General features: G+C 34.8%; 2 protein-coding genes across 2 annotated transcripts in view; one reads left to right on the forward strand and one right to left on the reverse strand.

Moving 5' to 3' along the window:
• Positions 1 to 1,197: 1,197 nt before the first annotated feature.
• LOC129257689 (rho-related GTP-binding protein RhoA-B-like) lies at positions 1,198 to 16,134 on the forward strand. Its single transcript, XM_054896071.2, has 4 exons — positions 1,198 to 1,714; positions 4,819 to 5,009; positions 13,069 to 13,218; positions 13,580 to 16,134. Exons 1-4 carry the CDS (start codon positions 1,684 to 1,686, stop codon positions 13,853 to 13,855), a joined length of 648 nt encoding a protein of 215 aa, XP_054752046.1. The 5' UTR covers positions 1,198 to 1,683; the 3' UTR covers positions 13,856 to 16,134.
• Positions 16,135 to 22,921: 6,787 nt separating this feature from the next.
• Positions 22,922 to 27,759, reverse strand: part of LOC129257688 (protein MON2 homolog) — a 60,825-nt gene continuing 55,987 nt past the window's right edge. The window contains exons 33-35 of the mRNA XM_054896069.2: positions 26,962 to 27,178; positions 26,302 to 26,384; positions 22,922 to 25,476 (exon numbers count right to left, since the gene is read on the reverse strand). Coding sequence (XP_054752044.2) covers positions 25,310 to 25,476; positions 26,302 to 26,384; positions 26,962 to 27,178 — 467 coding nt within the window. The 3' untranslated portion in view covers positions 22,922 to 25,309. The remainder of the gene's footprint in view (positions 25,477 to 26,301; positions 26,385 to 26,961; positions 27,179 to 27,759) is intronic.

The raw sequence follows: 27,759 nt of genomic DNA on the forward strand, positions 1-27,759 counted from the left end.
TAGAATTTGTTCCTTTCTCCATATGCCTATATAGCATTACAATGATTTTCATGAATATCACTATTATCATTCCATATTTTCTTGTACACTATGTTAAGCCCTTTTATTTGTTATTGTGTGGCATTCAGACTTCAGGATTGGAGTTAGAAGGGGCAAGGGAAATCGTCTCATTAAGAATTTTAAAGTAATAGGCTAAGTGGAAAAATAAAATGTGACCTGCATCACCTTTGTACACTCTTTGTATGTATGACCCATATCAGGAGAATGGTTTTGAATGTGTGTAGGGGAAGGATCCGCGGGGGGGGGGGGGGTGAGTGGAGTGTGGTCTTACCATGCCACCCCCAGAGATGGCCATTTTACGCAGCCCCTGCCCCCTTACTTCATGGCCTAGTATGATATTTAATTACAAGTCAAAATTTGAGAATGAAGACGTTCCATGATTGTAAATTGTAAAGCCCTTTGTGGATACAGGGAGCCAAAGTGGCCACGTCATCCCCTCTTCCGGCCCTAGTTGGAGGCACCCCCCCCCCCCAAAAAAAAATAAGACAGAAGAAAACAGGGGGAATAGATAAAGAATTTAAATTTAAAAAAATGTCCCCGTTTGTAATAATGTATAACTAAGACACTTCAACTCACTCTTGCAGTCTCCGATAGGCTAGTTGGAAATATCCATTGTTTGTAAAAAAAATAATAATAAAATAAAGGCAAAAAGTACTTAAAATTCATTCTTTATATATAATGACAGAGTTTCTTGCATATGACCAAATAACAATAACCCTATTGTTCTTCAAGGCGAGCCGATGGGGGGGGGGGGGTTCCGCCCCCCCCCCCCCCCCCCGCCTCCCGTGCCATTGGGCGATGCTGGATCCCGCCTGATGGGGTTAATGATACACCCTATAATATCAGCAGTGGTGTTATATGAGCTAAAATTGTTGATAGGGCACGACATGGCGTTTTGGCAAAATTTGTTCATGAGCGAGAGAAGCAAGTGAGCGAAAATTGTTGGCCTTTCTAAAAATCGAATTTGGGGGAGATGTTGACATGACAAAAATGATCTACCTTTGCACCCCTTTTTCTTTACCATTCCCCTCTCCCAATTCCCCCATATAGGGTCATACTGCGTTTTTTTTACTTTAGGGGGACTTTAGTTACCCCCTCGGGTACCCCCTTCACAACAAATTAATGCTTGTTAAATAAATACTGTAGTCCAATGCTTTTACTTACGAATGTAAATTACAATGATAGAAGTAACAACGTTTCATAGGTACCGGTAAATAAAAACAAGGAGCTTCCAAGCTCCTTGATAAAAACCACAAAGGTCTAAAAAGATAGAAAGAAAAAAAACTTGAAAGATTTCGTCACTTTGCTTCCAACCAATGAAATGACTTCCCCGTGCTATTTTTAGCGTGCACTCCAAAACGTATAAAATGCATACAAACTCCGTATGATCGCATAGAATCAATGCAAAATTAAAGCGAAGCCAGCTAGTCAGCTCACCTACGGTACCGTACTACTACGGTACGCCGACTTTATTTAGCAACCAATCCAATTTCAGGTGCAATTGCCAGCAGCAGAGAAAAGGGCCAGGAACACAGTCAGGAACGGATCTTTTTATGGATTTATGATTTTATCACAATAGTAACTGCGAATTTTGTGCACTATACCTACGCTGTTATACATTTGATGCCCTGTGCATTGCAATTGCAACTTTTTGGTGAGTTCAGATTTGATTCATTCAAATTTCTATACAGTTTGCTAGAACTTGTTGACAGTTTCTATTCTAACGATCTTCTTTGCGAGACCTCAGCTCGAGGGAGTCGCGGGGGGAGCTGCAGCTGGAGTCGCTACCTTACTGCATTTGCTATTTGCTGCATCATTCGGTAGTACCAACCATGGTAGTGTGGATCGTATTACCGAACACTGTTCATGAATTCAATCAGACATATCAAACACATTATTCTCATAAAATTCACCAAACTTTCACCATAAATACACAATTACCTACAAAATATAAATATGTAAAAATTTTGTAGAAATCGTTTTTCCTTTTTACGATATTAGCTTCCAATCGGACCCCTCTTCGCATGTGAAATATTTTGGTCACTTGAAAAAGGTATCTTCTTCTTCTTCTTATGTTGGTTTGAGTGGCGATTAGTCATATTTGACTATTGTCGCCATTGACATTATTAATAAAAAAAATCTCACTTCTCACATAATAATATTATTACCAATATGATGTATACATATATAAAATATTTTTTTTGTATCCTTCTGATATGAAAGAGGATAATTATGATATGTACAAAAGTTTGCAGTAACTCTTGTCAAAATGGCATATAAACAAAACTTCACCAAAAACAAACCGCTATCTTCAGCTCAGTTCCAACTAGTTGCGCTTGCCCTGCCCTATCGTATTACCGAACGTGTGTTTTCTATGGGAAAAGTTGAGAAAACAACAAAAATTACTGATGAGCCATTTTTACCGTATTTTATTATTTTTAGAATATTGATACTTTGAAAATGTGTTTTTGACCATTTTTCATCATCTTTCTATTCAAGTTCCCCTTGGAAGAATGCTGCAAAGTTTTGAGCGTATGAAATTATTTTCTGACGCTACGCCTACGATGCGCACGTTCGGTAATACAAGGCCGGTCGGTAATACAATCACTCACTATACACTACAGTCTACATGGGCCTAGGCCCAGGCTAGGGCTAGGCCCTAGGTAAAAATTGAAAATCAAAAGCTTGGCTTGACTGGAAAGTGGTCTTGCGCTTCGTGCGAGTTAGAGTGAGTTTGAGTTATCTTAGACTAAGATTCTAGTTAACATTTTACAAGTGAAATTTTAACATTAGGATAATGTCTTGTAATAATGATTATCTATAATCAATAAATAGACAAAACAACAAAAAGTAGCAACAGGAAATATATACTTTAAAACAGGTGCATGTATGTATTTCTTGAATGGGTAAAACCTTATTATACATGTTCAGAGAAGAGACACTTATTCATGGTAGGTACTATATGTAGGTAGACTCTAATCATTCTGATTGCTGGAACAGATCTCACAATTTTTTTTAAATACAGTACAAGGAATGAAAAATTATAGCCGTCAGATGGGAAGTAATTTTATTTTCAAAAATTTACTCCAGTCATTGAGTACATCACATGTATGCATTAAACTGTTCTGGATTCCGGAAACGTTAAGGAGAAGAGAATGAAACCTGTTGAATTCATATGAAAGAGAAAAAATGAAAACTCATGATTCATGCAGTGTACAGTGTATGTATAGTGAGTGATTGTATTACTGACTGGCCTTGCAAGGCGAATACGCACACATATACACGTCAGAAAATGATTTCATAATTCATACGCTCAAAACATTGCAACATCCTTCCAAATGGAACTTTGATAGAATTAGAAAGACGATGAAAATGGTCAAACACATTTCCAAAGTCTTTGTATTCTCAAAATAATAAGATATTGTAAAAATAGCTGATCAGTGTCATCAGTGTACAGTTGTATTTTGTTTTCTCGACTTTTCCCACAGAAAACACCCATTTGGTAATATGATACCATTTTCAAGTAAAGATAAGAAGCTGATATCGTAAAAAAAAAAGATTTCAGCGAAGTTTAACATATTTATATTTTGTACAAATTTGTGTGTTTATGGTGAAAGTTTGTTGAATTTTCCTAATTAGAACATCGCCATCGTGTTTTATTTATATGATTGAATTCATGAAAAGTGTTTGGTAATATGATCCACTACCATACACATACATGTACGTGTGCGCAGACATGTAGGGCACCATGTTTCTATCTTACAAATGTACAAGTGCAGGGCACTTGCTGTGGCTTTTAGTAAAGAAAAAAAAAGAAATTTCTTGTTCTAATCTTTATATTCATATTAAACATTTGGCACACTTTTTAGAATTTGAGAAACAAAGTGAGTCATTTTTTTACTATTATTTCAAGATAAATAGAATTTTGGCACACTTTAGAATTTGAGAAACAATATCAAATGAAGCTTTTTTGTGGAATGTTAAAGAAATTTATCTTGTTACAAGATCATATACATGTACATGTATATAGAACTTCCACCACCAGCAAAAAAAGTGATATAAATGAAATGAGAAGAATCAAACAAGCTTAAGGCTGAAAAATCTTCCAAGTTGGATAAAACTTGAAGTTCACTTTAGCAAAGATCAGTTCCCAGAAGTTTATTTCCCAACAGTATTTGAGAACTATGTAGCTGATATTGAAGTAGATAATAAACAAGTGAGTCATTTTTTTACTATTATTTCAAGATAAATAGAATTTTGGCACACTTTTTAGAATTTGAGAAACAATATCAAATGATGCTTTTTTGTGGAATGTTATTAGAAATTAATCTTGTTTATATATAAGATCAATAGTAGAACTTCCACCACCAGCAAAAAAATGATTTTAATGAAAAATATGAGAAAAAATCAAACAAGCTTAAGGCTGAAAAATCCTCCAAGATGGATAAAACTTGAAAGTTTCACTTTATAATTTTACAAAGCAGTTATGTGCCTAGATCTGTTATGTGAAAAATAAGTGAATTTGATATGTCATACTTTCACATCCATTTTTGAATGAAATATGTTGTGTTATATTGTATGCAAACTACATACCGGTATGCATTTTTGAAAAAAATGTTTACTTACATGCAAATGGATTAAATATTATGTGTGTATTTTTGTAATTTTTGTCATTCTAATGGCCTGTAATCTGATTGAACATTATTAGTTTGTTGGTAGTCCACTTAAGAATTTTATTGTTTTCCTTTTAATACACAGGGCGAGATTTTACAGATTCACCGAAACAAGTACATATGGCTGCGATTAGGAAAAAGCTGGTCATTGTTGGAGATGGTGCTTGCGGAAAGACATGTTTGCTGATAGTATTTAGCAAAGATCAGTTCCCAGAAGTTTACGTCCCAACAGTATTTGAGAACTATGTAGCTGATATTGAAGTAGATAATAAACAAGTGAGTCATTTTTTAACTACTGTATTATTTCAAGATAAATAGAATCCAGCACAATAAAAAAAAGCATTTTGCAGTACACCAAATTACATGCATTGCACGTTGCCATGTTTTAGTATAAAGTCCATGAATGAGCTGTGGTGTGGTTAAGATTTATTTTAATCTGATTGTCCTCGAATTTCAGGTCCATGGTGCATGTATGCCAAAAGTGATAACCAAAGTCACATGCTTAGCATCACTCCTACATGTACCTGTACATGTAGCAGGGCATTTTTTTTTAATCAATCGTTGCAGAATGCAGAGTTAGACACTCTTCAGTTTTGGAAAATATTTGTAAACATGATTATCCAAACTTTCCATGTACATATACATGTAGCCCACATGTTTTTGTACAGCAGGCAAAAGAATATTTTTATTTTTTCGTGGGCAGAGGCGGATCCAGGATTTTCCAACGGGGGGGGGGGGGCAAAAAAAAAAAGTTTTTAACCAAAAATTAATGATATTTTGTCCTAAAAAAATTGACAAGCAAAAAAAACAAAAAAAGGGGGGGGGGGAGGTGGCACACTTAAGTCTTCTATTTTAATGGCATTTTTACATTACAAATTTTAATTTTGCTTCTCAAAGGGGGGGGGGGGGCACAGGCCGGCTGTGCCCCTCCCCCTGGATTTGCCAGTGTTTGTGGTGCCTACATTGTACCTTGGATAAACTTTAACCTTGCAATGAATGGGAATTTTCCAGATCTCTTTTTTACATTTACGTTTCCATGGTTCTTTTGAATTTGTGCATTTCGGGGGTAAAATTGCCCCGAGCCCCCATGTAATTTTTTCCCCCTAGTGTACAGTATTCAGGTTCAAGAAAACTGGATCCCATTCTGTTTTTCAAATTTTCTGTTTTGATATGAACTTTGATACAAGTACGTGTATACAGTTCATGTTTGGTTTGGTTCTTGAAATCCCTGCTCATGTTTTTCTGTTAATAATGATCAACACACATCTATATTCACTTCCCTCTATTGAAATCCTGTTGGACACATGCCACCTATTGTTACTAAACAATAGGATGAGTTGACAGTGAAGATGGAAGGTTACTGTTTTCTGCTCCCTGCATTCTTACGTTGCTTACATACCATGCATACCACTGGTGGGTGGAGTTTGTTAGGTCATCGCTATCCATTGGACATGCCTGGATAGTGGATACATTTGTCACAAATTAAAGGATATACTGTGCAGTGCGCATACATGTAGTCATGTACATGTACTCCATTGCATGGATGTAAATACATGTAATCCTCTGCCTTTAGATTTTAGCATGCACTGGATCTATATCCATGATATTTCGGCAAATGCTTTGTTGAAACCATGATAAACAATGATCTGAATTTTCAGCCTTCCTGGTCATAATTGGACCTGTGTGGTAAACTATCACAAATGTTGTGCAAGTCTTTCCTGAGACCCACTTTGTGTATTTAATTTTTAAACTATAATAATTCTGACAGGGATATCAAATTTAAGCTTTGTATTTTATAACTCAGGAATTTTAAATTGAAATAAATTTGTGTTGTGCTTATAAAGTAGACAAGTCTCTGACAGAACTCACCTGTTGATTCAATGTTTCAATCAGGGTTTGTGCTGGTAGTGAATACACAAGTTACAATGTAGCCTTATTTGACACTGAAATTTACACACGGTACAAATGTACATGTACATGTATGTACAATAGCTGGTAGTGCATACATTTACATACATTTAGGCCAGTACCTGAAGACCTGTAAATTTACAAACACAACCTTCTAGTCAGATTTGCCCTAAAAGATATTAAAATGAAAGTACATACATGTACATGATGTTATGAGAAAGTCTGTAAAACCAATGTTAATTTGTTACTAAATCATCCTAGATTTAGCTCTGAGTACATTTGAACTGAAGTATTTTACAGAACTTTGTGAAATCATGAAGTCTATTAAACGCTGAAAAACATCATACTGAAGATCGCCAACACAGATAAGTGCTTGTGGGCTAGTGTATTATTATTGTTTGGAAAAAGATCTGACAATTGCCGGTAGATGGAATTCCTTGCTTATTTTGCTAATTTCTCTGTAGTAACTCATTTTGAAATTGCTTCCCCATTATCCCCAACTAGCATTTCTCTTATATACACAGGGTGCTACATAAGCACTTGCCCGATTGCCCGGGGCAAGTAAAAGTTAGAGCCGGGCCAGTGTTTTGAATTAAAGACCAAAACTACTTGCCCGAATTGGGCAAACAAAGTTCTCACAGTAGAATAACCAAAAACAATATGATATATTGACCCTAAATTTGGTCATGGCAGGCAAGATAAAATCTCAATTGGAAAAAGAAATGCAATAACAAGGATACATCAGTTCATGTCAAAAGAGAGAGAAAAAGGCCAATGGCTTTAATATAAAACTGCAATATTTTCGTCTTTTTTTGAAGGTTTTTTCGGGCAAGTGAAATAGATTTTCGGGCAAGTATATTCCAACTATTTAAAATTTTACTTGCCTGAGAGGGCAAGTCCTTCTAAAAAATTTATGTAGCACCCTGATACAGTACATGTATGTAGTACTTCGGCCTGACATGTGTACATGTACATGCATGATAAAACAGTCTCCAATAAAGATTCGCATTGTCGCTTTTGTTTGACAGAGATGCTATTTTGTTTTCCTTAATAATACATACTTGGAAGTTGTACATGTACAGTTGTATGTACATATACATGTACGGTACATGTATGTACACTTGAGGGCCTAAATTAGTTCTCTTAATAGCTTCATGGTTAGAATAAAAATCTCCCTTTCTTCTATCCTGTTGAAGAATTGAAGACAGATACACTCTGCATTCTCGTTCATAACATTATTTTCATGTGTTTGCATAGGGTTTACGGAACATGATACTGCAACTATATGAAACATCATGTGATTATCAATTTTTATAAGTTCCTTTTCTCAAATTCATTATCTGTCTGCTAAAGAATTCAGGCAGTGCCGCCCACGAAAGTTTTCGGTGCAGTGCACATGGACAAAGTCTCAGTTTTAATCATACAAAATACGCCCTAATGTAAATAGAGCCTGGGAGACTTGTTCTTTCTGTGGTACCTGTATAATGACTTCCCAGTTCATGTCTACAGACAATATTTACATTTGGAAATACCCTTCAGTACAAAATGCAAAGTACATGTTCATCCATCCATGTATTGTAGCCTGCACCTCCTTGTAGTACTTTAGGCCTACACATGTAGGCCTACATGTACATGTATTTGATCAAGTGTTTTCATACATCTACTTTAAAAATTTCAAGTGGAAAGATAATTTACATACATGTAATGCACCCATCATCATTAATGTAAATTTACATTGCATGTAGGCCTACTTTGTAGACAACGTAGGTGTATACTAGTGAAATTGCAGTTGTACTAAGGCATTACTTCAGAGCACAATGCTGCTTTAATTCAGTCATCATTTCAAGTCAAATGCTGGTAAATAATAACTTAGCTTGTAGTACTTGTACATCATCCCCAGTTAAATTTTCACATTCATTGCTGGTGTAAATATACATTTATTTTCACCTTGAAATTCCTTCAGTTTCCCACATTCCATACCTTTGTTTATGTAGTATTTGTGGAGCCTTTGCTATACACATCCACACACCATGGACCAAATGTACATGTACATGTATTACAAATAGGTCCATGCACACACACACCCTCAATACTCAACTTGTTGTTTTGGGTGTGGCTTAGTTTCGGTACTTTCAAGGCAAACATATTTGCCACTGACCTAGAAATATTTGGCCGTGTCTTGAACCATGTAATCTTGATCTTAAATCTAACTTTTAGCTTGCTTTTACTAGCTTTCGATGGGACTGAATGTCTATAGTAGGCCTACATGTACATGTTGCTTGAATTCACTTGGGATTTCCTTGTTTTGGTTCAGAATGGCTTCAAAGGGAAAGTTCACCTTGACGATAAAGATGTTTTGATAAAAGCAGAAAGAGAGAAGGAAGATATTGGTGAAGATTCTTATAGAAATAATAAATATTTTTGTAATTTTAAATAACAAAATAAATTCAGGATGAACGTACTGTACATGGCTAGTATGATTGTACAGTGGTGTATTTTGTCAGTAGCAAACTTTGCAACATAAATTCCCACACTGGAACATACACATGTAGCCTACATGTACATGTACATGTATACTGTAGGCCATCATTATGATTGCACACCCACATCTACTTTACATGTGCATGCTACATGTACACGTATACACACCTTTTTTTTGTTATCTAGTTTAGATTTTTTTTTATTGCACAATGCATTACAAACAAAGAAAAATCAATACATGTACAACAGGTCTCCCAGGCGAGAGAAGAGGTGTGACATAGATACATGTAGAATGATTCTCCTTGTTTTGCATCAGATGCATTTTCATTTTGACTGCTGTACATAATACTGGATTTTATATAGAGCTGTATCTTTTGTCAAAAAAATTTCCAATGGCCAAAACTGCAAATGAAATTTGAAAAGTAAAAAATTATTCTTTGTGATAAAAAAAAGGGAGGTGGGGATTTCAAATTTTATCCACCAACAATTCCCTCTTCAAACTACTAATTAGAACCTTGTATCCCATACATGTAGGATAATCTTCTAATTTGGTCAGGCATAGCTGCCTCATTATTATTTAGTACAGGGTTAATAAACATGGAGACTCTATACAACATTTGTTCTTTTAAAACTAATATTTGAGATACAAAGTCTCACAGTGACAAATTTAATCAGCATATGAAATGATAGCCTAAAAAAAGTAAAGCATATTTTTACACTAGATTTTGCAAAGGATTATTAATTATCTGCAGTACTGTATGTAATTGGAAATTAGAATTCACCCAAATCGGACAGAAAATGTATTCCCCCTTTTTCTCAAGAAACTCAACTTTTTGTGTACTATGGAAAAGAATTGTACAGGTCAAGTGGGTGTGTGTGCTTTTTTTTTTTAATAATATCAATTGGAGCTAAGCCAATCACTTTACTGGACATTATGAAAAAAAAAATAATAATAATTTTGCAATTTGCAAAGTATAATAAGCTTTCCAAAGTGTAGTAAACTATTAGCGGGTAACGCCCTAGGTTATGGATTTGTAGAAACTTCCCTGTAGGCCGCCCGACACCATATCTACAGTACGCAATGTTGCTCCCAAACAAAATCAATAGTATCATTACAAAGGAATGTGTGCATTTCTACTGTAATAGAGCTCCTGTACATTGCATGATTTTTTTTACCAAAAGGACAATGGGTATTCTGTACATGTAGGCTACATTGTAACTCTTTGTACATTAACAAATGAAAAAAACATACCAGTGAACAAGCTTGTTTGTTCATTAGTCTATCCACATAAATTTGGTAATAGGCCCAAGTACATGAGTCTGAAAAATGAAAAGAAAAAAATATCCATCAGGCCGAGTTTGATTAGAAACACTACATTTTTCTTCATTAATTTGCCCTTGAGTCAGGGGTATTAGGAACACTACATACATTTCTTCATTAATTTGCCCTTGAATCAGGGATATTGTTGATTTAAAACTAGGGGCTACCACGTTAGAATACTAGTAGGGGGTATCTTCACAAACTTTGGAGAATTCACCAAATGTCTTGCCAGTCTACATATGTACAGTAGGCCTCCCTGTACATGTACATATTGTACACTATACAGTATCTTCATGTATAAACACGATCTAGTTGACTCTGGATTGTACATGTAGGTATGTACAGTAGTAGGCCCATAGGCTGTGCTGCCCTCTTCGCGATTAATCTCGAGATTCAAGAAACCCCGTCTCCACCATCGCAAGAAGAGCGATCCCTTCTCGAGCGAGGCATCGATGCATTATGGTCTAACTACGTGAATAAATAATCCCGAGTGCGTCTGCACCTACGAATTTGCGCGATAATTCTTAAAATAGCGCGCTATTTTGCAAATAATCCCAAGTTGACTTGGGATTGCAATCTCGAGATTAATCCTACGAACTAGCGCGATAATTGCGTCTCCACTCTCCATTGCAAATAATCTCGAGATTGTTCAGATCGGGATAATTTTTCGGATCAGAAATAGCGCGCTAATTTGAACTCGGGATGGTGCAGACAGCCCTTATGTAACCTTGGGATGGATACTAAATGCTTTTTGCTTATCTTCATTACAAGTACATGTAATCTCCAGATTGTTCTCATCTGGGTAGTTTGTGGGATCAGAATGAGTTAGGGATAAATTGAAATCTAATGCTGACGGAGGGGCCTACGAAAATCATCGTGAAAGTTATTTCAGACAGGGTAGAAGAAGACATCTTGCTGAAAGGAAAAGAAGGAAGTGGTTGAGTTTGGATCGTCAATCACCATTTCCTCATTCTTCATACCTGGTTCCTGTTCTTGATCATTGTTAATCGTTTGAGCTTGTGTCTTGTTATTAGGGAATAATCATCACTCTTGGTGACACTCACGTTATGTACATGTATGTATGCCTATGTTCATACAGTACAGGTACATGTATGTGTAAATTACCTATTTGGGTGATTATACAACATCTTTGCAATTCAGTCTTTAATCAGTATTCAAAGATGCTTAGTGATTTAATAGCCTACACAGTCACCCCAGAAAAAAATTGATGGCAGCAGAATACGTGATTAGCCTTATTCTCCTCCTCATGTAATTTGCGTTTGAGGTACAAAATGTTTTCACATTTCTTGACAAGTCTGGAAGACGGGATCTCCTAATTAAAAATTCTTAGAAAATTGATAAAGAAAAAAAACATGAACTGATGATATCCTCGTTTTCACTTTCAAGCAGAGTATTAATATCTCTCTTTGTATAGTTTTGCACATGTAGGTAATATTGATTGAGATTTGAGCAAATTTATTGTTTGAGTACTGAGTTACAGTAGTCACCCTCTAAAAAATCATTCTCTTTCTTGAATGAACTTTCAGTTATTAGAATTGTGGGTGGAGTTTGACTATTTAAAGCATATGCCATACAAATTATACACCCCCACCAACCCACCATGTATGTACATGTATTACACACCCATTATGACTGATTCATCAAGATTTCAGAATAGAAGAGGGCAACTACCCATTATACAAACACACTTGTCCTACGAAATATGCATACGCTGAACAGTACATCATGTACATGTAGGCCCTATCCAGAAAAAATTGTAAAAATTGAACAATTATAAAAAAAAAGCATAACACTGAAAATTCATCAAATTTGAAATTTAAGTGGAATCAAAAGGAATCTGTGATGAATCGATAGATCTACATGTACTACATCATATTTCTATACAATTTTCAATGCTACATGTACAGTACATGTATGCTTGTTTCATTTTCTTAATTATTTCAACTTACTCTTAGTTTGGAGTAGTCTTTTCCCTAATGTTTATTTAGCATACATTAAATGTAATATCTTCACTTGAGGAGTGTGTTACTGAATTATCTGATGTCTTTTACTAGTAATATATTAAAAACATATTCTTGAGGTACAGATGTAGGCCTACTCTATATGCAGACACTTCTGCCAAGTAGATGCGAACTTACTCAACTTCTTTCTTGAGTATTATGAAATGAGGCAATGTATTTTTACAACTAGGTACATGTATACATGAAAACATGATTTACTATTCTTTTCAATTTTATGAGCTACAAATTTATATGAAAGGCCAAAACATGCCTCTTTGATTAGAATAATACTCTGAGGGGGAAATAAATAGCCCACACCCATGCACACTAATCCATGTATCACATATCAAGGGCAGAGATATCCATCATGCACATAAATGCTTGTTTATAATTTTTTTTTCAACTTGCTGCCTGTAGTATTAAAACTAATCATATTTTGAATATGACATCAAGTAATTAACAAAATAGAGTCGAAATGATTAGTTTAACTCACACAAAGTTATTCATTCATTGTATTTTTACAGGTATTTAATCTTATATTATCATGTGTCTGAAAAATTATTGCATTTAAAAAAATATATTATGTCTATTACTACTCGTACAGGTTGAATTAGCATTATGGGATACTGCAGGTCAGGAAGACTACGACAGACTGAGACCACTCTCATATCCAGACACAGATGTTATACTCATGTGCTTTGCCATAGATAATCCAGACAGCTTGGAAAATATCCCTGAGAAATGGACACCAGAGGTAAGTGCCCCACTTCTTATAAAGTAGTCTGTTTAGCAAAATTGTTACGATTAGTCCAGAGGAGCATTTCATGAAGTACATGTACTTGTCAGACGTTTTATCCAACAGTTACCATAATAACAGTGCTTCTTAGCCAATCAAAATCCAGGAAAGTTGTCAGATCTGACAACTTGTCGGACAAAAACGTTGATGAAACACTCCCAGGTGTTCATGGAATCATGGATAAAGAAAAGGATCAAAATTCAAATTACCAATGTTTTCTCGATTTATATTTTCCGCTATTTTTTTAAAATTGTATATGAAGAGGAAAAAGCTGTATGGTAATATTTTCCTCATACTTTTGTTACATCTTTGTATCTAGGTGAGGCATTTCTGTCCCAACGTCCCTATTATCCTGGTTGGTAACAAGAAGGACCTTCGAAATGATGATCACACCAAGCTGGAGCTACAGCGAACAAAGCAAAGTCCTGTCTCGTATGACGAAGGTCACCAGATGGCCGTGAAGAGCGGTGCTGCCAAGTACATGGAGTGCTCAGCCAAGACTAATGATGGAGTGAGAGAAGTCTTTGAAACGGCAACCAGACAAGCTCTGCAGAGCAGGAAGAAGAAGAACAGAATCAAGTGCCAGATCTTCTAAAAAAAACATGCACTTATTATAAAACTATTTCAGTCAAAGACTGAGCTTTTGGGAAAGGCACATTTTCAGTGAATCCTTGAGTAATGTGAGATCATCCATGTGAGATGCCAATAGGAGATATGGACATTCTGCAGGAAGAACATTTGAAGAGTTAAATTTACTGCAGTGATATTCTACATTGCAGATGTAATTCTTAGTTTTACCAAGTTTGGAGTTATTCACAATGTAATGTGTGAACTACATTATGCCTTGCCTATTATAAGTGTCTTGAGGTTTTATACTGTACATCTGTACATGTACATGTAGGTGACAGTATAAACCTTTTTTCATGTAAAATATGTATGGCCAGCTGAGCTTACAAAGTACAAACATAAGTAAATCAAATCATCTAAAACCCCTCTTTGGTAATAAAACATACATGTACAAATACAATTTATTTTCTGTTTGAAACTAGGGTAAGAGATGACTCTAAAAAGTTACTGTTGAAAAAGGCAAATTGAAACTGAATCCAACACTCACTGCAACAGTTGTATTATTTTTCTCTAAAAGTGGTACCGTAATTCGTGGATAGGGAAGATTACACAAAACTGAATATGTTGTGTATGTATGTATATTGTTTGCAGGGATTGTGGTTCTGTGCATGAATGCTACATGTATGTTGTTATCTCACTTACATGTAATCACTTTCAAATTTATAGAGGTATATAAGATTTTCACTGCTTTATTTATTCAGTGATAATGTACATGTATTAACAGTTATGTTTAACATAAAACTTATTGTGCTATTAAAAGCATAAAACATGTTTAAGCATTATATTAAAAAAAAAAAAAAAAAGAGCTTTAAAAAGTCTCTTGATGAAATGGCAGATTCTTGTAAATTATCAATAATGCTTGTTTGTGTGTGAGAAAGTGAGTGTGCACTGGTGTAGATAACACCTACTGTCCTTTTCAAGGGGGGGGGGTGGTCATTGAGTCACCCCCATTTGAAAGCGTGGCCATGACATCACACATCTGTACTTGTGTAAGCATAATATACTGTATCAAATTGTAATTAAGAATAAGACACCCATGATGGTTGTTTTTAGCAAGATTTTTATGTGCCTTTTCAAACTGAAATGCCATCCTACATTTTTTTAATATGTAACGTTTGCAATTGAGAAATTATTCTGGGTTTAGGGAGGGGATTTTTTGGTACAATTTCTTTCAACTGTGATCTTCATGTATGTATGTATCGTAACATTGCCAAGAGGTGAAAAGGGTATTCCTTTCCAAGGCTTTCATCTATGTACATGTATTTGCCGATTTTCTCTTTTTATTCTGTTTTGAAGTATGGATTATAATCAGAGTATGTACAGTCTGTATAATGTAATAAGGAAAATCGCTACATCCTAGTGTGTTCCTGGATTTGTTTTGTGCATCTCATTGTTTTTGAGCCACCACCATACATGATAGAAATAATCACTGCTTAAATACATGTACATGTATGTTGTGAGTGTATGGGCATGTTTAATGAATCATCAAGGGGGGGGGGGGTTCATGTGCAGTAGACTTTACAAGAAAGCTGTCTTTCAAAGATTTTTGTTTTGTTTGAACTTGACGTATAAGTCTTGTTGGATGAAATTGAAAATTCAAATCTGATCTTAAAAATAATACCATGTGGTTCCGTCTTTCGATACTTGTACATGTAGGAAATAAACTCCATATAGTATATTCTACATTCATTTCAGTGATTCAGTGCCTTAATATGATTCAACTTTTGTCAGGTACTTTAATTATAATGCTGTATTAATCAGTATTAAAGGCAAAGTCTACCACTAGTGTATGAGTAAGTTTTTTTTTTTCAAATTACATTATATAATCAACTTTTGGCAGATAGTAGCAGAGATGTGATGAATTAGGAAATAAAGCATTTGAGGATGATCACAAAGAGAGACATTTGTAAAACTCCCATGTATTTGTATCCTATCCAGGCAGAATATTTGTTGACTTGTTTTGATAGAATCAAAACAAAAGAATTTCCGCTGAAAGCTTCAATGACAATTATCTTTCGAGCAAACTCTTTTTTATATACTTTTAACAAATATGCTTTTACAAGACATTTCTTGTTCTGTTTTGCTGTTGGAAGGGAGTATCCATTCATATATCGCTTTGGTAATTTGTATATATATACTTTATGCATATATTGGAAAGGGAAATTTTGATGGTTATGAATATAATATGAGGTTGTAGATAAGACACACAAAGAAAGATAAAAACATTAAATTCCTGATGAAATTGTATTCAATGTTTGTATGTTGCCATGGCAAGTTTGTAGTGTGTCAATGACAGAACATCCTGTTGTTGGGTGTTGCCACCTGATAATGTATGGTCAGTTAATTATATGATTGAGATTAGTCACATTGATAATTATGGAAGTGTTTGAAGATTGAGTGTTTGAGGTTTTTTTTTTTTTTTTTTTTGCATGAATAAACTTGAACAATACTTCCTTCCATGATTCATGCATGTACAACAGTACCAAAACAGAGAAATAAGGGAAGGTTCTCAAACAATGAACTGCTTGGGATATGAATTTGGCTATTCAGACTAGGCTATTTTCAGAGAGTGATGGAATTGCAAAGCATGTTTGTGGCTTGGAAAAATAGATATTACAGGAAGTTGAATAACAGGACTTCGGGGAGGGGGGGGGGGAGGTTTTAGATCAGGAAAAATTCAAACTTAGTGAGAGAGTGACAGACAGAGAGAAGGGGGGGGGAGAAAGAAATAGAGGGGAGAGAGGAAGAAAGAGATAGTTACCATTGAGTGGGGAGAGCACAAGATGAGTAACCTTTAGTATAATGCCCCGGTCAACTGTCCAAATATGTTGTTTTTTCCATCCTATTAGGCTCAACTATCTCATACATCAATTGGGCTTGACACAAACAGGATGTTTTTGCCTAACTTCAGCCTAATCTCATACTGTTTCAAAGACATCCTATTAAAAGGTGTATTTAGATTAACTTTATCCCTTCGCAATCTGAATATGGGTTGGCAAAGTCAGTCATTCTTTTGTTGACTTACTTGTAAACTTTCTAAAGGGATGACCTCATTGCGCTGGCATGTGTGGAATGGGAGAATCTATTGTTAAATACATGCTTCCCTGCACAACAATGTTTGTACCACCAGTCGATGAAAGGGGTACAGGGTGTGCAGTGGCACAGGGCTTGTTTCACAGCAAGTTAATGCTGAAACTCCTTTGTCGATTAAATGAGAAACAGAAAAATTTTCTCATCACCAAATATGGACATGAAGGAAGCGTATGGAGAGTAATGGGAGGTGCGGATGGGCAAAAAAAATACCGAAAACAAATCAGCGAGAGCAAACTTTGCAACTGAGACAGTCCTATAAGTGTGTCCAAGTTTGAATAGTAATTGGTAAATAATTTAGTTCTGTATCCACTATATTGTAATTGAGTAATACTTTATTATTAATTCATGCACCATGATGGGGGAGGGGTATTGCAGTGAACATGTATAGAATGTCATTCGCTTGAACTGTTTTGGGGGTTTAGCAAAACATAATTTTCTTGCATAAAGAAAGCACTGCTGCTATATCGAATCTTGTAATGCAGGTGAGACTGCCAGAGGCATTCCACTTGTTTATTATCTAAACAGGATCTTTGTATGAAGCGGCTGGTGCCATCACATCGGGTTATGGTGTCAGCTTGTTAGGACCATATTCCAATCATCTACGATTCGTGGAATATTTGCCCAAAATCTTGGAATATTTTTTATATTCCATTCTTAAAGGTCAAGTCCACCCCAGAAAAATGTTGATTTGAATAAAATAAAAATCAAACTAGCATAATGCTGAAAATTTCATCAAAATCGGATGTAAAATAAGAAAGTTATGGAATTTTACAGTTTTGCTTATTTTTCACAAAACTGTGATATGCACAATTAGGTGAGTCAGTCGATGATGTCCATCAACTCACTATTTCTTTTGTTTTTTATTGTTTGAATTATACAATTTTACAGATTTGACAATAAGGACCAACTTGACTGATCCATATAGTATAAAACAATTCTATCTACGCATGTTCAGGGAGGAATTAATCATTTTTTTCACTTGACAATGAGGAGAAAATTAAAATATTTCATACAAAAGAAATAGTGAGTGGATGACGTCATCAGCCTCCTCATTTGCATACCGACCAGGATGTGAATAGAACTGTTTTGTGAAATTAAGCGAAACTTTATGTCATAACTTTCTTATTTGACATCCGATTTTGATGATTTTTTCAGTGTTATGCTTTTTGGATTTTTCTCTTTTTATTCAAATCAACTTTTTGTTGGGGTGGACTTGTCTTTTAAGCCATCCATATAATATAAATACACGTTTTTATAATGCAGGGTCCACTTCGTTATTGCACAATACTCAATTTCCCCATGTAGGGCCCACTTGGTTATTTATATAATATTAACTGGCCTTGAGGGGACCATCAAATATATTGCCAGCAAAAGAATTATATTGGCATGAGTCTTAAGTCAAGGGCAATATGGGTCTTTTAAGGGCAATATTTTTTATGTTCCCCGAAAGAATTGCCAGTCAATATTTTTATTATCATCCAAATCAGATAGCTAGAGCAAAAATCATAATGGTGATTTTTCTTTTAAAAATAGAGTTCTATTGTGTCATGTTAATATCAGGGTCTAGGCTTTCCACTTTACCATTATGACGTACTTGCAAGCGCCCAGACATAACGTTGTCTTAATTATGAAGTATATTGTTGGTGCCCAGATCATTATGAAGCGTATCTCTCTATACGCATCCTCAAATGCTCGGATGTGAGACCAAAGGTATTATTTTGCGTCGTCTCTGCATACAAAACAAATACCCGCATTGAGACAGGAAAATACAAACAATATACCTATCCCTTCCCGATATTCAGAAAATGTAGGGCAATGCGGTTTTGTAAATGACCAGCTCAGATGTCTGATACGGGTAATATGCAATATATAATACCATCATTATAATTATCACTATCATCATCATCACCAGCACCAGGATCCTCCTCAACATGATCATCATTATTATTAACCGTATCAGACATCTGAGCAGGGCAACTTTGAAACATTGTTGCCTGCTTAAGACTGGGATCAATGGCCGGTCAATAAAATTCCAATTGTTTATCCACGGGCCCAATTTATTGCCCGCTCAGGAAAGTCAATGTGAAAATGCGTGGAAATGTAGCGGGCAATAAAAGGCAGCACTAATATCCGGGTATTCTACGCGTTTTTGCACGCGTCCTTGAACCATGCAGTGCTTACGTCATAATGGTAATCAAGTTAAGACAACGCTGGATACTGCGTCCCTAGGCCAGGGACGCGTCATTTCAATTACGTCACAATGGTAAAGTTCAGAGGCCCAGTCTGCTCAACATGATAAACTAGATTCTCATTCTACAAATTTAAAATATCTAAATTTTAAAGATTTTTGCTCTAGATGTCTGATTTGATTAATAATAGCAATATTGACTGGCCTGGGGGCGAAAGGACATATATCGCCCTCACTAAATTGATATCACCCTCGTCTACGACTCGGGCGATATAAATCTAGTTTGGGCGATATATGTCGTATCGCCCCGAGGCCAGTCAATATTGCTTTATTGTTACTGCCACCATCATTGCAAAATTGATTGTCACTAATATCACCCTCAAAGTCCCTGACCAAACCCAACAGTGAAATTGACAAATCATATACCAATCCAAAACTTATACCAGCAGAACCAGTCTCACCTGCATTTTTTGATTCAGTATAGCAGCAGTGCAGGCCCTAATGACCTTTGACCTTGGTCACGTGACCTAAAACTCTCAAAGGATGTAGAGTGACACTTGATTACCCTGATGTCGAAGTTACATGAATCAGATCCATAGACTCTCAAAGTTATGACATTTCAAAATCTTAACCTTTGTTAATATTTTAATGTTGATTTCTCCCAATATGATGTATATTCATCGACCCTAAATGACCTTTGGCCTTGGCCATGTGACCTCAAACTCAGACAGGATGTTCAGTAATACTTTATTAAGTTTATGTCCAAGTTTCATGAACTAGGTGCATATACCTTCTAAGTTATGATGACATTTCAAAGATTTAACCTTGGTTAAGATTTCAATGTTGACACCGCCGCCTCAGCTGCTGTCGGAAAAGCGGCGCCTATATCTTGCTCTGCAATGCAGGCAAGACAAAAATGATACTTATTTAAGATAATTTTATAATTTAATTTTGATGAGAAATTAGACTATAAAAATAAAGATACTAAAACAATCTTGGGTCCATTATAATTCATTAGAATATTTCCCCATGGTTTATTATATTAGTATTAGACAACATCCTTCAAAATATGATCAAATGATCTAATACAATAATACTACATAGACTTCAGAAGTCACTTTTAAACACCTTTAACTAATATACTGCTGTTTCAATTACTAATTTTCCCTAATGAAATGAATGTACATAAATCAAATAAGATTTCTGTAAATAGTTTCCATGATAATCACTATATGAAATTTAAATATAAACAAATATTGTAAGCTTGAGTTGCACATATCCTATGCACAAACATCCTCATAATAACCATATGATGGCATATATAAATATTTTTTTCAACTTACAAAATGGCATTCACAAAACAACGCCTTTACTCTAAAATGCTCATAAAATAAATGTCCAAGTTATTAGCAAACTCTTGGTTATAATCGTAAGTCGTCTATAATATTACAATGTTATAGTTATACATTATATATATACATATAGAGATATATATATATACACACATATATAGTTAGTCGCAGTAGTTCACTTGTTGTCTAACAATTTTCTGTCCTTTATTTAAATCATTTAAAACACGTATATTTACCAGAGGTACATGTATCTGTCGAATTTGTATGGTACATGTATTCAGAGTCGATTCTCAAGATGGATGGACGCAAGAGTTTTTTAAAATTGGGTTTACATGGCCATCAGTTGATACATGTGAATAAGGTGACAAGAAATAATCACCGATAGAAAAATATTGATCTGTAACAGCTGTAATACTGATATCTCTCTAGTGTTATAGATTAATATAGCCATTTCTTCTCCACCAAACCCCAAAGTCTGTCTGAAATAACAAAGGGAGGTAAAACAACATACAAAGGTGTGAAACTTCTCTCTGCTTTTTAAATACTACAGTACAAAACTTACATGAAATTCAATTTTGGCCTTTACATAAGGGGTAAACAAAGGAAGGGGGTGAGGGGAGAAGGGGAGGAAGAGGGTCATTCTTACTTCCTTAAATATCTCTTTGATAAATTCTAATTGATTGCTTTAATTTCTGGGGGAAGGGGGAGTGAATCAGCTTCATATTTACTACTTCGTGACTAAAATACAAACAATCAGTGTATAATCACATAATACTGAATTCCAGGATTTTTTGGCAAGGGGGTGTAGATTTACTACTTTAAGCAAAGAGAAATCTTCACATGTAGATATATATCTTTTTTACTTCATCAAGTATTCATCCATGGATGAGGTTCCGATAATGGAGAGAGAAAAAAAAACGTATATAAAATCCTTTCTAGACAGGGTTGAAGGAAAATCTAACCAAAACTATAATTATTTCGACAGGCCATTACTTTGCTGTTCTTAACAATATCAATGTATAGTTTCATCATATTCTAGATATTTCACAAAAATAAATTATAACACCTAAAGATTTAAAGAGAAAGACAAGAGAAAGTTGTTATCTTAAATCACAGAAATGATTTGAGTTGGAGTCTAACTAGCAGACCAATGATAAAGTGACATGGTAATAACATAAAATATACATGTATCCTATCCAAAATTCTAATTTCATTGATTTATTAATTTAAAAAAAAAAAAAGAATATATGAAGTTCATCATCAGATGTTGCGACAAGAAGTCTTCTTTTGGGGACAGGTGAAATATTTTTATTAAGTCTTCAATTTTGTAGATGATGAATGTTCACAAACAATATTCTGGAGTTTGACCCATTTACAAGAATTTTGATAAAATCACAGCCCACCAAACTAATACACAACATGGTCCTCATAAACAGCTGGAAAACAGAATGAGGAATGTATATTTCAAATTTCAACTGACATAACGGAACAGATAAGATAAACTTTGCAACATAAAATACCTACGTGATATAACACAGAGCTCAAAATCAGGTGAATACTTTAATACACATGCAACCACATCAGAAATAATTGTATTCACTTTACACCTTGAGACAAATAATAGCACATCTAATGTCTCTCCCTTGCACAATTTTTCTCAAAGATACACTCAAATAGATATCAACATAAAATTGCACTACATACGTAAATATAATATACATAAACATGGTTTGATATAGATACATAAAGTAATTCCATCTTTAGAATTTCACAATACAGTGTTTTTGTTAACTAGATAATTATATTATATTGGATGGTTCAGAATGGAATACCAGAAATATTCCAAGAGTTTGGACAAATATTCCACGAATTGCAGATGAGTGGAATATTGGCCCTAATGAGTGGAACATTTCTGGTATTCCATGATATAAAGTCATCCAATAATATTATCATCTATCCCATTCCCCCAAAAAAAAATTGATATGAATTTGTCACTTCATAACATAAAATTTGGTCTTTGACAGGCTAGGTGACTTACATGTAGTTCACTATGATGTCACTGAGTGTCATTGTGATCTATGCTGTGCATCGCTCTGCTTTCATTGTTGTACACATTGTAAATTTCACGCATTCCCGCATGCACCCTAGACTTTGAATACGGTCTCATATTCAATGGCAAGTTTTGTACAGGAGCCTTTGGGATATTCGTCAGATTTTGGTCCTTTTAGGGATACGCTCTGGTATTAAACGGGCATATTATGCAGACCAAAGATACACATTTTTAATGTTTCGCTAAAACACTCTATATAGATGATAATATATCATATTCTGCCATATTACCTTACCTCTTTGGAATGAGTTTACACACCAGTGTATGTTGTATATGACTATGATGAAATCATTAAGTTATTTTGAAAAATGCCTTTATCGCTAATAATGTATGCACTACCATACAGGATTATTTAATTAATAATAAAGAGATTAGTGGAATACCTTGTAATAAGGTCACAATAAAAAAGGTCACGAACTTAACTTGTTAATCCTGTTGTATAAATGTATATGTGCGAGTAAGTATTGTATCTTAATGTTTGTATGTAGGGCAGCACTTAAAGCAGCCTTACTTCTTAGAGACCTTGACCATAATACTCATCATAATTCGTTGGCGGTTCTTAATTTTCTTATAATTGTATTGATGTTTCTTTATATACCACATTGCTATTCATGGTGAAATAAATGAATAATTCAAATGATATCAATAAAAATTTCTTGATTCAAAGAGATATCATAGTCGCCTATTAAAACAATGTTACTGTTAATTTTCAGGACAAACCAAATGCGTTAAAGAATATCAAAGCGCTTTGTGATAGAGCTCACTGGCAAAGCATGAACTAAACATAATAAAACAAGGGAAACTACTAAGCATTTACATGCAGCATACTGTTAAATATAGGAGGTTAAGCCTCCTCTGTAGTACTTGTTTAATCTATATATTGAATATCACATGATACCACATCTGTTAGATTTATTTGAAATTGTGATACTAGGATTAAATTTAATACAGATTAAATGAAAGTTCATTCTGTACATTCAGTTGCAAAACATGAAATAGGATTGAACCAAATTATTACTCCTATTGTTTTGTAACATTAACTTTTTTTAAAGCAAAATAATGTGCAATTGATGTATTGCAGCCCATGTGAATTTAAAAACTGGAGAGGGATGAAGTTTAAATTGAATGAAAGTACAAAAATGTCTCCCAGATGCTATTACTTGTCTCCTGGGGAGGTGCTTGCATTCAAACTTCAGAGTGAATAATTAGCCTGTCTGAGAATGAATACAAAGTACAAATAAAAAAATCAATATTCCTTGTAAATTCATATGATGAATAGAATAGTAACCCACGATTAATTTTAGGGCCTTAGAATGTCAACTTAAATTACCATATTGTTATTCAAATAGTCCTTCTCTCAGAAGAATTCCCTGTTCTATAATAGAGCAGTCTATCAAAGAATAAGTTATTCACTGATTTTGTGCCTCACAGACATACACCCACATTGTACAAAAATATGAATAATACACATTACTGTATACAATCAATTTATAGGCAAGTCTATCTAGTAGCTTTATAAAGTACTCCACTAAAACTCATTCTTTCTTTACAATGTATAACCCTTAAACTTCAGATTAAGTTTAAAACCGATGCATTACTACTTGGCTATATTGCTCTCAACATGTGTTCAAGAAGTCAATTGATTCTCAAATCTAGTAGTCACTCTTTATCAAGGTTTGGAATGACAAAAGATTGTAGAATTTCTGATGACTTTAGAGCATACAACGAACATAAATCGTTAAAGGTTCTTTAACAAAAAAAAGGAAATGATAATGATTCCAGGATTCCATTATCATAATTAAAGATGCCCTTTTAAGGTGAAAATAATAATGAATCTTTGGATTTTGTGTAAACAAAGGCTGCACTTGCCAATTTTTTTCACATTGATAGTGTATGTAATGGCTACTAAATGGATTAACATGATTCTAAAGAACCCTCTGGTGCCTTATGACAGGCATTAATCATACCAACTCTGATCACCAGAGATGGATAGAGCTTATAGGCAACTAACAAGATCTTCTGCATTTCAGGTCATGTCATAAGACTTAACAACAATTATTGATTGGTGCCAATAAACTCAAACAAGCTGTAGAAACGTGCCGGAACTGACATAAAACCGATCTCATTTGAATTATAAGTCCAGTAGACAAGAATACTATTACAGTGTTAGTTGATATTCATCTTTCACTTTCAAAGTGTCCACCACAAAAGATGTGATGACCATGCGGCAACCCCAGCTACCGTTGATTAAGGTTTCAGATTTAATATATGATCATGCAGAGGATTAGATCCAGGGCTGGAGTAGACATCTTGTGAAGACTTGACAGTAGATACCACAAGTTCGTTGCATGATCATTTTGGAAATTATGTTGCAAACTCTGCATGGAGGCATTGGTCATGAGATGCTATACTACAGAACACTATTCTGATTCACCATCATGGTAGGTATCAAGATGAGTTCTTGGAACTGATGTCTTCTTCGGTTGTCCTGGTGGGTGTTTGACGAAGATTTAAGAGTGACCTAATATCACACTAAAATTCCCAGTTGCGTGCGGTATACAACTCATCCATCAATGAGTTTATGCGTTACACCATAGCGGTGTTGGTGTTAGTGTGAAACACCACCTTGGTGTAATAGACAGGTAGTACAGTTTACAAGGACTGGGTTGTGACCCATCATCACTTCCCATTCACCATTCTGGAAGGAGGATGAGGAGCTACAAGGAGTTCTTGGAATTGATAGAGGGCTTCTTTGAGTGCCTTACAGACTTGGGACGACGTACATGTGGTGCAGTCCACTAGGAATGGGTACAGACCAATGACCTGGCTCCATGTACTTTGGTCAACTGCAACAATGAAAAGATATGAGAAGTAATAGTGGTAAAAGAGAAGTGGGTCGAACAAGTAGAACAGAGTTGTCTATGAATACTTATCACAATGAACAAACATGAAACCTCCATATACACTCTTCATTTGATGAGATATTTGAATAATGGATAGGTGTACATTAATGAATACCTTAATGAATACATCGCGGGAAAATGTGCGGTTTGTGTCAACCAACTATAGAGTACACAAAGAGTGAAAGACTGAATCTCTCCCCCAATAACAGTTACAGTTTGCTCAAAGTCTCTCTTTAAGTTTTGGTAAATCCATCCAAGAGTGATTGCCACTTCTCCAGTTCATGGAAACATGAAAATATGAATATTTGTCTGAAAAATGTTATTACTTAAACAATATGAAGAAAAAATGTTTTACTGGATGCTTCTGGTGAATGGTGATTTTACATCAAAATTAAATTCTGTCCAGATACCATACATATACTAAGGGCTGAATGTTCAATAATATATTCTTTGTTTGAAATTTCCTAGTAAACATGCAATCACCAAAGATAAGTGTTCAAAGGACCCTTTATAAAATGAAAATAAAAAAAATAAAAAAAATAAAAAAGAGGGTACAAGATATCATCAAAAGGAATCAATGGATGAAAAGAAATTCAATGGTCTTTACACATTTGGATGATCAGAATACTAGAAGATACTCCAGTATAATTCATGATCCTGAACCTTTACTAAAGCTTCAGACAAGTTTTAAAGAGAACAAAGTCAATATTATGACACAGCCAATAGGAATAATTCTGGGATATCTCATATTATGATTACATAGCATACCGTTTTCGGGGGAAGCCCTCTTCAGTGATTGCATCAAGGTTGTTATAGCTTGCAAAACAAATGACATCTCAGTCATTCTTGACCTGAAATAAAGATGAAAGAAGAATATGCAACAGATGTGAAATTCAGGCAATATCTATAAGAATACATCAATATCTCCCATAACACTTAATACTTCATTGCAGAGACAAATCTTAAGGCCGAACATACATTTACACTCACTTGGTCTACATGCAGTTGGTCATGTGTCAGATAGTCTAATATCACATGGGCTAAACACATTTGGTCTCTACCATTGGTCTACACAACACATGATTAAATTTCCATTTTGTCTACTTATTATCTTTCAATATGTCGAATAAAAATTTTGGTCATCAAAAGCTTATTAAACAATAAATAAGTGGTTTTAAAACAAGTGGATATTAGACGTAAGGTGTACAGGCAAATTGGATATTAGACAAAATGTTAATAAGGATTAATTGCCATTAGACCATATGGTTGGGAGATGAACCAGTTGTGGACAAACTAGGACTAGACCATGCGGAATGAGATCAAATGGATAGAAGAAATGGGTGTAGACCATTCAGCAATTTACCAACATACATACTAGTCGTGTTATTGAGAGAAAAATGTTCAAAGATGAAGCATAGTTGATGTTACCTTGGTAAAGGACATTTGCCACTCAACCTCTCATCTTCAACATATTTTTTCAGCACCTCCTGGCATCTCTGGAGCAAGGAAGCCAGCGCCATCTTGGTAAGGGCTCCCTCGTCTGCTGCATCATGGAGAGGTTTCGTCTGGGAGATGAACGAGAACTGGAGAAGGGTCTCAAAACAAGCCTTGGCAAACTCCTCTCGTAGCTGACGATTATCAACATCTGCAGAGAAACAATGATTTTTAGTTTTTGAGATAATTACACAACAAATTCAAAGTGACCATAACAATCATCAAGATTATGTCTGAAGAAACATGTGGTTAAAGGGATTGTTTAACATTGGTTTGACTTTTAAAAAATCTGAGCTAGAAGGTCACACTTGTCACCTGTGTCTGTGATATGTTACAAAAATGAAGCCCAGAAAAAATTGCGTTCGAAAATAATTATTTAGTGCTTCAAAAATTGAAATATAAAGTGACCGAAAACACCATCTTAATTTCAGCCCATACACTTATGTGTACTATTTAGGCGTCTATAAGACGCCTATTTACAAAATCGGGGTTTGCCTTGTAGTTTTAGCTTTTCATTCTCAATAATGGTTGTTTTCAGGGTTTATTAGTTCTAATACATGCACTTGTACACATGTTTCATCTTGGTTTGAGAATTTTTTAAATCGGCTGCTCACAAAGTTAAACAATACCTTTAAGTATATAATACTGAATAATCATATTCATATTCATATATTATAATATTCAATAATTAATAAGGCTGTTGATTACTTGAAAGGTTTAAAGTGTCATCAT

Source organism: Lytechinus pictus, chromosome 3 (assembly GCF_037042905.1).
Source record: "Lytechinus pictus isolate F3 Inbred chromosome 3, Lp3.0, whole genome shotgun sequence".
NCBI lineage: Eukaryota > Metazoa > Echinodermata > Echinoidea > Temnopleuroida > Toxopneustidae > Lytechinus > Lytechinus pictus.

Excerpts from the sequence above, each read along its gene's own strand:
- LOC129257689 (XM_054896071.2), top strand. The coding sequence starts at position 1,684 with ATGCCCTGTGCATTGCAATTGCAACTTTTTG. Across the intron at positions 1,715-4,818 it reads ATTGCAATTGCAACTTTTTG|GGCGAGATTTTACAGATTCA; the intron begins GTGAGTTCAGAT and ends TTTAATACACAG. Across the intron at positions 13,219-13,579 it reads CTGAGAAATGGACACCAGAG|GTGAGGCATTTCTGTCCCAA; the intron begins GTAAGTGCCCCA and ends CTTTGTATCTAG.